The sequence below is a fragment of the Oryzias latipes genome, chromosome 8 (genome assembly GCF_053564925.1).
Source record: "Oryzias latipes strain Hd-rR chromosome 8, Olatipes_Hd-rR_3.1".
Lineage (NCBI taxonomy): Eukaryota > Metazoa > Chordata > Actinopteri > Beloniformes > Adrianichthyidae > Oryzias > Oryzias latipes.
Window position 1 is genome coordinate 1,202,872 of NC_136244.1, and position 12,129 is coordinate 1,215,000.

The window sequence follows — 12,129 nt, forward strand, 5'->3', positions numbered from 1 at the left end:
TACTTTTTAGACTGACGGAGCCACATAGCGCCCCCCCCCCCCCCCCCCGACATCCTGGGATTGCGATGACTTTCACACACAAAGAACAACACACAGTAAAAATCGATAGTTATAGTTTAATGTAGAAAGGTGTTGAATAAGATGAATGAATGTAAATGTGAACAGGACATCCTTTTGTTGGCTCCTTCCAGACAGACATAAATAGAAGGTAAAAACGATGTGCAGCTTAGTTTAGCTTAGTTTTCTCCAGACATCCAAAGCTCCGTCTGAACTCTCCGGGGATCTTTTAATCTGGTGGATTCGTTTAAGGTGGATTTCTAATTTCCGCTGTGCTTTCATGTTTATTTACCAGTTTTTTTCCCAGTAACCCGTTCACACAAGCGTGTTTTTCCACACTTGTATGCACATGCATGTTTGCATGACTCTCTGCAGCTTGATGACAGTTTCAGCTCAGTGGCGCTAAATATCACATAATAAAGTGCATTTAATGAGTACAAACTGTCCTTCCCTTCATTCCAGAGCTCCTGTACTGATGTTCCTTGATAACTCAAATAATGAAGCTGTGGCATCTCAGCTGAGACTGGATCCTCCTGCAGAGAAGACCTGCAGATTCACGGATAATTCAGGAAACTGTAGTTTTAGACTGGACAAAATGACACCTAGTTAGCTTCATTTCTGCAGCTTTTGTCCAAACCCAGTCCTGAATTCATTCATGCTGAATGGGGGGGTGTTGCAGTTTGGTGTCCTCTCAGGAAACGACAGTCAGTCCAGGTTCTTCTCAGCATGACGGATGTGACAGTACATCATCATGGAGAAGATCAGAGCCAGAATCTGCACAGCAGGAACAGCAGGAGGTTAACCTTCACACATCATCACGACAGAAGCAGAAAAACAAGCTTTTTTTAAGGAGAAAATGACCTGCACAACACCGATGCAGCATCCGAACACCAGGACAGATGGGATGTTGTCAAGCAGCCACTGTTTGGCCTTCTGGTAGCACGGCTGCAGGGAGACAAGGAGAAGAGCTTTCAGCCCTTTTCTCAGGTTTCAGCTCTTCTGATGACATGAAAGCATCTTCATCACCTATTTAAATGGACTTTGCAGACTTTTGTCTGTATTTGTGAACTGTTACAGCCACACACAGCTGGTATTTTTCTTTAAAGAAGCAGCAAAGGCTCATTTTTCTGCCCCAATTTGGATTCCAGTTCTACTTGAAGTTCCGCAGACACACAAGCTTTACTGAGGAGGCCGGAGGTTCCTCTGAGCATTCTAGAGTTTTGTGGGAATGCATAAATGACCAATCAGAGTCCACTGCACAGTTGGAGCCGCTGGTGTCGCTGTAAGTCACGCCTGCAGAAAAGCGTCACTGATGGTGTCAAAGAGCAAACAGACCTCGCTCCAGCCCTCGTCACAGTCTGCTGCCTCCACAGAGCAGCAGGACGCGGGCAGCGTTCCGTTCAGCACGCCATACCAGTCCGTTTTGTTGGTCGCCCCACAGCATTTGAACTGCAGACACAAACTTTTGAATGTTAAATAAAAAAAACACCTTTCCAGTGGGCTGAGATGATATTCAGCCTTAAAAATCTATGATTTACCTAAAAGAGAAACAACAGAAACGTCTGAAAGTGTGACCTGTTCAGCAACACGACTGTAAGACTCTTCTGTACGGCGTCTCCTCCTGACAACAGTTGATGGAGGCAGCGAACAGCTCAGGCTGTCGGGTTTATGACACCCAGCAGCTCTGTCTCCTCCTTGGTCCCTTCTATAGTTTCTTGATGTATAAGACCAGAACTTCTCTTCTGATTACAAGCTCCAAGCTCCGCCCCTTTCTGACGCATCCACTGTCAGACAAATAGATCCATCTGCGTCTTTGTTTTCCTGGTCTGAGCTGGAATCTGGATCAGAACTGGACGGATGGATGGATCTGATACTGATCACCATTTTTGTTGCACCACTAATGTTATGTCTGGGTTGTAAGAGGCTGTAAGCTAGAGGGAGAGTTATGGCGGGAAATGACCTGCTCTGCGCCTTCAGTCCCGCCCACAACTCAGCGGTGACTTTCTACTGAACTCCTGCCGCTCTGCAGAAACTACGTCCCAGAAAACAACACAGGATTTTAGATTTTGGCATTCTCATAATTAAAAGACGCTTTGAAAACAGATCAGAGGATGATCAGAGTGGGACTTTGAGGTTGCAGGTCTGACCTGAGGAAGACATCCGGTTGAAACTGGAACTTTTTCTTCATCATTGCTGTTTGCAGAGATACGGATTCTTCTATTCAACACCTCTGCTTGTGGGATGAGCACTGCTAAAAGTCAGGCCGTCTCTTCTCGTTCCAACACACAGCAGTCTAGACTCTTAAATGACTCTGGATGATTGGCTGCTTCTTTGGATGACTGAGCTTCAGTCTGCGTGTTTTTATGGAAGCCAGAACAGTAAGAAGTTTGTTCAGAATCTTTTGTTTTGTCTTTCTTTTTTTTAACAGAATAAAGTGAAATGTAAAATGTAGCTCTTAAGGAAAGTAGAAAAAATGTCAATGTCAAGCAAACGGTATTTGGGATGTTTCCTCAGTGAGAGCTGGAATAATCCTGTCAAACAGTGAAAGAAAAGCCCCAAACCTCGGTTTGACATGGTTTGACATGGTTTGACATGGTTTGACATGGTTTGACATGGTCAGTCAGGCGTCTCTGTGTTCAGCCTCTCCCCAGAGATTCTCGCTGTTCTCTGTCATTTTTCCAGGAGGAACATTATTCCAACCGCAGTTTGATAAACTTCAGACCAACTCTGCATGTTTTCATCCTCTGTCACGCCCTGACCGGCTGCTCTTTTGGTTTTTGTTGCAGCCTGCTGTCTGCTCACCTTTTTCTGGACAAAGTCCCAGGATTTCTTCAGCTCAGGGTTTGATGCGTACATCTCCATTCCCTCCTTCAGGTCCTTCTGAGCTCTGGCATCCATCTAAGACAGAAAGGAGGGGGGTTACTGCCTCAGAGACCAGCAGTGGGGAGGGTCGCTCTGCAGTGGGGAGGGTCACTCTACATTATCCAGGTGGGATTCTGGCTTTATAAAGCTCGATTCAGTCTCCGTGCAACAAAAGGGAGACAGCTCCTAAATCTTTGGGCAAAGTCTGTAAAAATTCTGACAGAACAGCAAAAGGTATCGTTACCAGACAAGCAGAGATTATTCTGCTTTGTGAATTAAAGCTCATTCTGCTGAAATGTCTGTGAGTTTTTAAGGAATTAGGAATATTTATGGTGTTTGTGCCACGCCCACAGACCACGGGGCTGAAGTCATGAGGACTTCAGGTGTGTCAGAGCTGAGTATCTTCACCTGGTCATGGAAGACGTGCACAACCAGTGCAAGAGTCACTTCAGTCACAACCAGCACCAGCAAGATCCCGAAGAACTGCAGAGCAGAGGGACGGGTCACATGGCATCCCGCCAGGATCAGAAACACTCCGCCCTGGCCTTACCGTGATCAGGAGGCAGCGCTGCTCTTTAAGGGCTCCCAGACAGCCCAGAAAGCCCGTCACCATGGTGATCCCACCTGCAACCAGCAGCAGGTTGGCGGCTGAGAGCGATGGGAAGGACAGAGGAAGAGAGGAGAACTCTGCCTGGGTGAAGGACAGCCAGACTCCCACTCCAAACAAGCCGCATCCCCCCAGCTTCAGGAAAAGAGCAGTGAGTTTTCAGGTCCTCAGAACCACGTTTGTCGCTTTGTGTTTTAAAAGATACTGACCCAGAAGATCAGATTAAACCCAAACATCAAATATTTGAAGCAGCAGAGACATCTCTGAGTGCCCGGCATCCTGTGGGAGAAACACAAAGATGGAGAGAAGCATGATTTAGCATTAAGCCCCTTCACCTGCAGTGTGTGCTGCTTCAACCCAGTGGAACCAGAGTGCAGCTCAGTCCGGTGTTGTGGAGGCAGATAACACGTCCCTGTTTGTTTTCCTTCACTGTAGAAAGCAGAAGAGCGTGCTGCTTCACCCCCTCCCTGCCTCAGGAGACGGGCGGCGCCTGAACGTTTACCTCCGGAGGAGGACGGCGGACTTCCTGCACGAGCGCCACTGATCGTTATCATCCATCCGTTTCAGAACCTGAATCCCTCGTGGAGTTGCTGGAGCCTATCCAAGCTAGTGTTTGGTGAAAGGGGGGGTCACACCAGGAACCGTTCACCAGCCGGCTGCAGGACCACACAACCACCTACAGTACCTGCCCAACGTTTGGACACACCTTCTCATTGAATGGAAAGGTGTGTCCAAACGTTTGGTCTGTACTGTACATGAACGTCTGGGGACAATGAGGAGCCGCCAATCAACTTCAGCTCGTTTTTAAGCTGCGAGAGGAAGCCAGAAAACCCGCACATGTGCAAGGAGAACATGCAAACCCAGCTGGGATTCGAACCAGGGCCTTCTCACTGTCCAGCCCTGCTGTAACAGTAAAAGTAATTAAGTACGCACAGCAAAAACAGGCCCTAACAGAATACTGATCCCCTCCTGATTCGTCTTCAAAGCGTCCCGGTGCTCCTTCCATCATGATGACGACGTTTAAACTGAAAACCGTGTCGTTTTCTATGACATAGTTTCTGAAGAGCGGTAGGAGTTCACCTCTGAGGTGGCAACCAGTGAGTCTCATTTCCCATCATCCATCTGTTTACGCTCTCTCCCACTAGCTTACAGCCTCCCCCCCCCCCCCCAACCTAACATTACTGGTGCAACGGAAGCCGCTGCAGCATCAGATCCATCCATCCGTCCAGTTCTGATCCAGATTCCAGCTCAGACCAGGAAAACAAAGACATTCATGGATCTGTTGGTCTGCAGGTGGATGATCAGAAAGGGGCGGAGCTTGGAGAGTTTGGCCTGCCGTTGTAGCTTTGATGTCACACCTATAAGCACTATTTTCTCTGCAGCTGATTTACAGTGAGTTGAATAAAGAAATAATCAGAAATACAGTTAAAATCTTAACTTTCTTTTTAAATATCACAAGAACATGTTAGTAACACCAAAAACACAAAGACTTTCATTGGAGTGGCGCTTTAAATGAGAAAAAAATCTGCCAATGTGGTGAGAAAAATGGTCTTACCAAGAAATGATTTGAGGAAAAATTCTAATCACTGAATGATGTTTTCTCAAACTAAGATTATTTTGCTTTTGAAAAACTGTTTTTCTCGCAAGACAGAAAATAAGATCTCAGTTTTTACAGAGTGGGAATTCTGTGCAGCTCCATGCAAACATCCAACACATTTTTAGGACCTTTTTATGACAGCAAAACTGGAGTCACACCCACGGTTTCATAGTCCCAGAGAAGACGCCCTACCATCGGGTCACACTGATGAAAGGGGAGGGGTTTCAGAGGCTTTTTTAGCAAACTAACATGTAAAGTGAGACGATTTAAAAAGGGTGCCAAGCATCCCAACAATTCCGGCAGAACTCCTCCTGCTGACTAAAGACAGTTCATCTTCAGGTCAGAAAGAAGTCTCCATCGTGTCTCATGACTGAAGGTTGCGCTCTGTCTTCTGTGTTTTTGGTCAGAGGCCTGCTACAGTGGAGTTCTTCATAAATGTGGGGGGAGGCTTTTCCCAGAGTGGAGCACCGTCACATGAAGTCCATGACGGTGTTTACACGGAGTGGTCCTCACATCCTCCGCTGACCCCACACAGGAAGTCAGACTGCTGACAGGAAGGAAGCTCCCTCCCCTGATCCAAGGACCTGATTATTCTGCTGTTTTCATGCAAACCAGCTCGTCTGTTTGCAGCGAAGCAAACCTCTGCTGCAGAAGCGGGAACGTCAGCCTGACGGGAACAAACCCCCCACGCGGTCTGTGCAGCAGAACCACGGCTCACCACGCCGCACAACCCCAACCCAGCATCAGGTTCAGTGACGAAAACCCCAAACCCTGTCCCCTCCCACGGGGCCCAGAGCACTATGGGGGGGCGGGTCAGGGGAACACAGAGGTTCTCCAAAGCCATGGCTCAGTTTCTCACCCCCACCCAGGCTGGCACGAGTGTTACCCGAAAGCTGGATTTTACCTGAAGGAGAAGACTCTTCTCCGATCTCACTCCGCCTCCACGCCTCGGTCTGGATCCTAACGTGGCGTCTGCTCCTGCCAGACCTTTCAGCCAAGTTCACTGGTTTCTCCTCGTCTTCCTCACAGCCGGATGAAGGTTGCCAGCGATCTTTAGTGGTCTCGTCTTTGCCAGGGTGTGTGCAGGAACGTCCTTTCCATCTTCAAGGCTTCACTCTCAAATCTCTGAGCCTGGGTGCAGCTCCTTCCCTGCAAGGCTCCCCACTCTGTGTTCAATGCTTTCCAGATGTGTGTGTGTGTGTGTGTGTGTGTGTGAGCATGTGTGTGTCTGTTGCCTGAGTGCCTCCCCTTCACATTTTTAACATCCCTCGCTCCTCCTCCTCCTCCTGCAGGCCTCAGCCTTACTTACATTTCCCAGTTTTGCCCTCTTTGTTCCAGAGGTATGAGGTCAGCCCTCAGTTCCTTCCATTTCACAGATACGTGCACACGGACACACGTGCACACTTCCTCAGGAAATGGAGGACTGACTTCATGTTGCTGCTGACCGGCTTCACAGCGTCTGGATGTGCCTTCCTGCTCTGCTTTGGTGCTCCGTTCAGCTTCACTGAGGATTCTGGGATTATTTTCAGGATTTTTTCATCCAGACCGTGACTCTCGTGTTTTACACGCTTTGGTTCCAAACACTTAGAAGAAAGTCAGCGTGTGACGTGAGGCCGCTCTGGAGCCTGCATCTCCTTCGTTGCTTTGGTTTGTTTTTGACACAAATGTGTTTAAAGAATCTAAAGCAACAAACGAGAACTGCCAGGGCTGTGTGTGTGTGTGCGTGTGTGTGTGTGTGGGGGGGGGGGGGTTCTTCAGGCCTCCCATTGGCTCCAGATTCAAAAACCATTGACCCAGTGCCAACAGACCCCTCAGTCAGCCTGCATAGGCTGTGTGTAGGACTAGCTCATGGGTAATCAGGGTTCGATTCCCAGGGGACGCAATGAGCTTCATCCGGTGTTCCACAGGGGGAACCGGGTCTGGGTCTCCCTGTGCCGCTCCCCAGCTTAGAAAAAATACAGGGTGGTATCAGGAAGGGCATCCAGTGTAAAAATCAAACCATCAGTGGCAGCTTAGTCCCTGTGACGACGCTGACAGATGAACCTTGTTGTTGGTCATTTTGGTCACAAAAACTGGTTTGATAAAAGACTCATTTTAGAACAAAATGTGAACAAAATGAGAATCTTTGTACAATATGTTCCATCTTAGTAAATCCTCAGTAAATCTAAAACCAGCTCGGATTCTTAGAACAAAAATTGACATTTCTGTTTCCAGAATGATGACGACGAATCCCAGACTAACTCATCAACATTTATTGAACTTTAAATAACCTCTTGAAAAATGAACCAAAAATTACAGCGTGATTTAGGTTTTTCTTGTGTCTTAAATTTGAAACTTTGATCAGAATTTTCTTATTTCTAGATCCAGATCTTAACGAGACAAAAAAGATTCTCCACTGTGCCGGAGGAGCAAATATGTGGAAGTATTTCTGGAGCATAGTTAAGAAATAAAAGTCAATTCCAGAAATGCTTTTTCATTTTCAAAATGAAGCTGAATTTGTTGACTCGAACTTAAAAAGAAAAATCAATCCTCCAAACAGCTTTTTCTTTTTTAACACATTTTCTTCCTGAAAATGAAAAAGCATTTCTGGAATTGACTTTTATTTTTAATTATTCTACAGAAATGCTTTCATACAAATAGCAGTGAAAACAACTTAACCATCTAAATCTTTGCAAGGATCAAAATGTCTGCAGTGTAGGATAAGATTCAAACGCTCTGTGACCTAAGAGCAGCAAACGGACGCTGAGCTGACGACTCTGTCCGCATCCTGGAAGCTCAAACACCTGAGGATCATCTGCTGTGGTTTCTTCTGGAACCACAGAAAACTGAAACACAATTCTCCTCAAATCTACTCAGATCATGTTTTCTGAAAGCAGAAACCAAATGAAAGTCCTTCCAGCAGCCATGTGGAAGAAGGTTGACCCACAGCAGTTTCCACTTCCACATTTGTTAGCTCTCCTCCATGACAACCAACTAATTACTCTGTTTGTCCTTCCTCATCATTGCATTCAGGTCTAAAATCTCTTCTTCCTCCTCTTCCTCCTCCTCCTCCTCCTCCTCTTCCTCCTCGGTGCAGCCCCTCATCCTGCCGTACAGTGGAGCCAGCCTGCCCTCTGCTGTCACCCCCATCGGCTGAATGATCTGGTCTCTGGAACAGATGGGCAGACAGTCAGACCTGTTTGGGAGGCAGAGTGCATTGTGGGTATGGTCAGGGCATCACCGTGACATCCTGTTGATCATGCTGATGAGGCGACGCGCCTCCTCCTCCTTCTCCTCCTCCGTCATGCCCTCCATGGGGTCTGGCTGCTCCGCCTCCACGCGGCCCGTGACCAGGTTGATCTTGGCTCTGGCCTCCTTGTACTCCTCGGTGTCTGAGTCGGAGTCACTGGAGTACCGGGAGGCAAACTGGGAGTCCCCCGAGTTCCTCCGGCCGTTTAGCAGCCCCCGAGCCGCCAGCAGCCCCGCAGCGTTTCCATAGCCTGTGTACTTGACGAACCTGCCGACTGAGACGAGAAGCAGCAGACTTTCAGTCTGACACCTCCCAGTAAAGAGAAAAAATACCCTCTGTCTGTCTGGGCCTCCCCAGGATCAAATGCTGAATCCCACCAGGATCAGGATCCAGAGTTCTGTTCTGGACCTGAATGCCAGCGACTAAAGGATCTTTGCAGCCGTAAACGTGTTTCTGTACAGCAGCTACACAGAACTAACTCTCCGTTTTTATGAGCGATGCAGCCAATGAGCTTCTCCATGCTTGTTCAGCCCTTGTGCTATCCTATGGGGTCCAGATGACCCCCCCCTTCCATTGAGGTGTTCTCCCTACCATGACAAAGGTGGATAAAGGTGGAAAGATTTCATGTAATCCATGGACACCAGTGAAGATCACAAATCATTGAAGAAAAAAGGTTCAGAGCTCTGTCTAGTGGGTCTAGATGACCCCACTCCCAACGCTAAAGTGGAGGGAAACTGTTTTTAACAGGTAGAAACGTGGAATCTGTAGCCAAAACCGTAAATTCAGATTGAGTTCAGCTTCACTGTTTCACCCTGTAAAGCCCACCACATCAGACCTGTGGTCTGTCCCGGAGAAAGTCCAGTGTCCAGTTTCAGGTGGGTGAAGGCAGTCCCAGTTGGGGGAGTTTTGCAGTCAGCTTCCAACACCCTTAGGCCGCGGAAGCTGACCACAGGGGCTGAGGATGGGAAAGAGGGTCTCTGCAGAGCTGACGGTCAGCACCACAGGCTGCTGCCTCATACCAAAGCTCTTCCCACCGTCCACCTACGACTGCAGCCCCCACACCATCATCATAAGGATGCAGACGGCACAACCGTCCTCGCTCTCATCACAGGAGGGGACGAGTCTGCAGACAGAGAGCTGGTGCACAGGATCACCATCTACGGCGAGGACAACCACAGAAGGAAAGCACCGCCACATCAGCCGCTCACCATCAACGGGACTGTGGTGGAGCGGACCAAATCATGTTTCAACTCCCTGAAACCCATGAAGGTCTCCTGAGTTATTTCGCTCCAGAACCGCTCCACGACCCGCCTGGGCCACCACAGAAAACAGGCTTTGGACTCCCGCTGCTGTTTGGGAGCCGCTGTAATGAGGATGAAGGGAAGCAGGCTGTTCTCCTGCAACGGGGCTGAACTTCTGAAGGCTTCTACAAAAGCTCCTGAAACCAGACTGTTGCAGTTTCTTCTGTGGTTCTGATTTCTGATTTTTTAGTGACACCAGTCATCAGATAAGCTATACTGTCAAAATAAAAGTGCTTCAAGAAAACGTTCAGCTGTCATTTAGAACATTTGTGATTATTTCACCACATCAGCTGATCAAAGTGACATCACGAACTTGTGATTGTCACACAGCCTTCGATCTGATGGACATGCAGGCTGAAGGTAGATGAACACCTCCAGACGTGACAGTGAGAGCAGACACTTATGTCATCCTCTCAGCAGAGGATTGTGTCTTTCTTTCCAGACAAAACTGATGTTTCTGGACAGCAAGAGGCAGGAATGTAGACACTGAGGGGGCGGTAAGCTGTGATTGATGGGTGACAGCAGCAGAAATGAAGCCGTGTGCTGATCTGTGGCCGTACCGTTCTCCTTGCAGAGCACAAACAGCAGCTCAGCAGCACAGTCCTTCACATCCGTGTCAACATGAGTCATCAGGCGGACCAGCCGGCCTCTGAGCGAGCCGTCCTGCTCGGGCCGGACGCCCACCTCTCTGAGCGGAGGCAGAATCTGCCACAACACAAAGAGAGAAAAAAAATGTCCACTAACCCATCTGAGTCCCAGACGTGAATGTATGAAGACGCGGCATATATGTGAAACGTGGGAGGCGACCTTTTGGCGCAGGTAGTGGCGCGTCTCCCTGTGGACCCGTGAACTCTCGGTCAGTAGATTCAGCACGGGGGTCAGCTTCTCCTTCAGCTTCTGACTCTGAAAACAATGACAGCATGATCCTCATCCTCTGAAGGATGGATGCAGTTCAGCAGCAGAGTGGCTGTCTGAAAAGGTTTTTTTTAGTTTTGGAAATAAATCCGGTGGTGGCAGCACAGAAGTGATGAAGACGTAAAACTCAACAACACCTGAAGTACAGGAAGGATGGATGGTTCTGTAGAATCAGAGGACAAAATCCATCCGTTGTCTAAACCCGCCTATTTCCTTTTTGCGGTCATATGGTTGCTGGAGCCTATCCCAGCTGCTGTTGGCAAGGATGGTGTATATGTTGGACATGTCGCCAACATATACACCAATTATAAATTCACTTACTTCAAATTGAGGCCAGTGCTTCATTTTGACCTTCAGGTTACCGCTGTGGTAATGATGCACTCATTCTGAGGGGGTTTTAGTGTGAATCCTGGTGGGAAAAGCTCTTAATTCCTCCAGGTTCATAAATCATAAATGGGATGTAAGTGGAGAGCAAAAGGTGTGCGAGGTAGAATCCAGTTTATATAGAGGTTTTTACCGAAAGCAGGAACTGTTTTGATCAAATCCTGGTGCCAACCAGGGATGCAGCGATTGACTTTTCTCACCATTTGGTTCAAACCTCAATTTCTGAGTCACAGTTTTGTTTTGTTTCGATGTATGATTTATGTATTACAAAAAAGCAACTGGAAACAAAAACTTAAGGAAGATCCAGCAAGTATCCCGCTCCCCCTAAGCGTGATGTAATTTAATAAAACAATAAATAATAATTCCCCTTTAATTTAGCAAAACTCTTCAAACGTCTGCAGCCGTGATGCAACCATTCGCTCTCCCACGACTCGGTTCAATGCTGCATCACACGGTTCGGTTAAACCTCCCCTCTGTTAACACGTGTGTGTGTGTGCACTCACCCTGTTGAGGCGTCTGTCCATGAACAACAACAGAGCGTGCACACAGTCCATGTTGACCCCCTCACACTTGTGGGCGGCCCCCTCCACCGGAACAGCCACCATGACGTCCAGGCAGGTGAGCGGCAGCGCTGACAGGATGTTGACCGTGTGCCTGTGCAGACAGAGGAGAGCGTTTGACGGCAGAGCATCATCTGAAGGCCTCGCTGCCCTCAGATCTAACTGCCCTCTGACCCCTGAAGCTCCTCCAGCGTGTCCTCCCCATCGCAGGGAAGCAGCAGGCAGCGGCGCAGCACAGCAGCCAGGTGGCGACAGAGAGCAGCCTCCTCCTGTGAAAAGAAGGCCTCTGCTTTGACACCAGGTAGCTTACATCCCTGAGAACAGTTCCTGCTTTAGCAAACACACCAGAAAAGGGGGAAATGGTGAGCTCTGAAGCTCCAATTACGAAAACGGGATGTGGAAGGTGAAGAGGTCTCCTTCATGAAGACCATGTGACTGACAGGTGAAAGGCTGCAGGCATACATGATGCTGTTTCAAGGAACATGCTTTGTTCTGAGGAGCTGGAATGGCAGCACATTAGGCTTCATGCAGTCTCATGCAATCCTCAGATTCATCATTTATGATCAATCTGAATGAAAGGATGGAGACGCTTGGCTGTCCGGATGTGGAGGCAAACT

General features: G+C 48.3%; 2 protein-coding genes across 6 annotated transcripts in view; both read right to left on the reverse strand.

The window, feature by feature from the left end:
• Positions 1–96: 96 nt before the first annotated feature.
• On the reverse strand, positions 97–6,372 carry tspan4b (tetraspanin 4b). Of its 2 annotated transcripts, none has more exons than XM_078951078.1 (8): positions 6,036–6,372; positions 3,736–3,807; positions 3,470–3,661; positions 3,328–3,402; positions 2,860–2,955; positions 1,393–1,506; positions 919–1,002; positions 97–831 (listed from the first exon to the last, which is right to left on the reverse strand). In XM_078951078.1, the coding sequence occupies exons 2-8, from the start codon at positions 3,802–3,804 to the stop codon at positions 763–765; spliced, it is 699 nt and encodes a 232-aa protein (XP_078807204.1). In that variant the 5' UTR covers positions 3,805–3,807; positions 6,036–6,372; the 3' UTR covers positions 97–762. The 2 variants fall into 2 exon arrangements, with proteins under 2 accessions (XP_078807204.1, XP_004071937.1); XM_004071889.4 differs by having other exon boundaries at positions 3,736–3,805; positions 6,028–6,370.
• A 988-nt stretch (positions 6,373–7,360) lies between these two features.
• Positions 7,361–12,129, reverse strand: part of LOC101174922 (chaperone Ric-8A) — a 13,920-nt gene continuing 9,151 nt past the window's right edge. For all 4 annotated transcript variants that reach the window (XM_078951072.1, XM_023957953.2, XM_078951074.1 and 1 more), the window contains 6 exons: positions 11,687–11,781; positions 11,456–11,606; positions 10,461–10,556; positions 10,214–10,358; positions 8,344–8,626; positions 7,361–8,271 (listed from right to left, as the gene is read on the reverse strand). In XM_078951072.1, the coding sequence (XP_078807198.1) occupies positions 8,097–8,271; positions 8,344–8,626; positions 10,214–10,358; positions 10,461–10,556; positions 11,456–11,606; positions 11,687–11,781 (945 nt within the window). In that variant the 3' untranslated portion in view covers positions 7,361–8,096. The remainder of the gene's footprint in view (positions 8,272–8,343; positions 8,627–10,213; positions 10,359–10,460; positions 10,557–11,455; positions 11,607–11,686; positions 11,782–12,129) is intronic.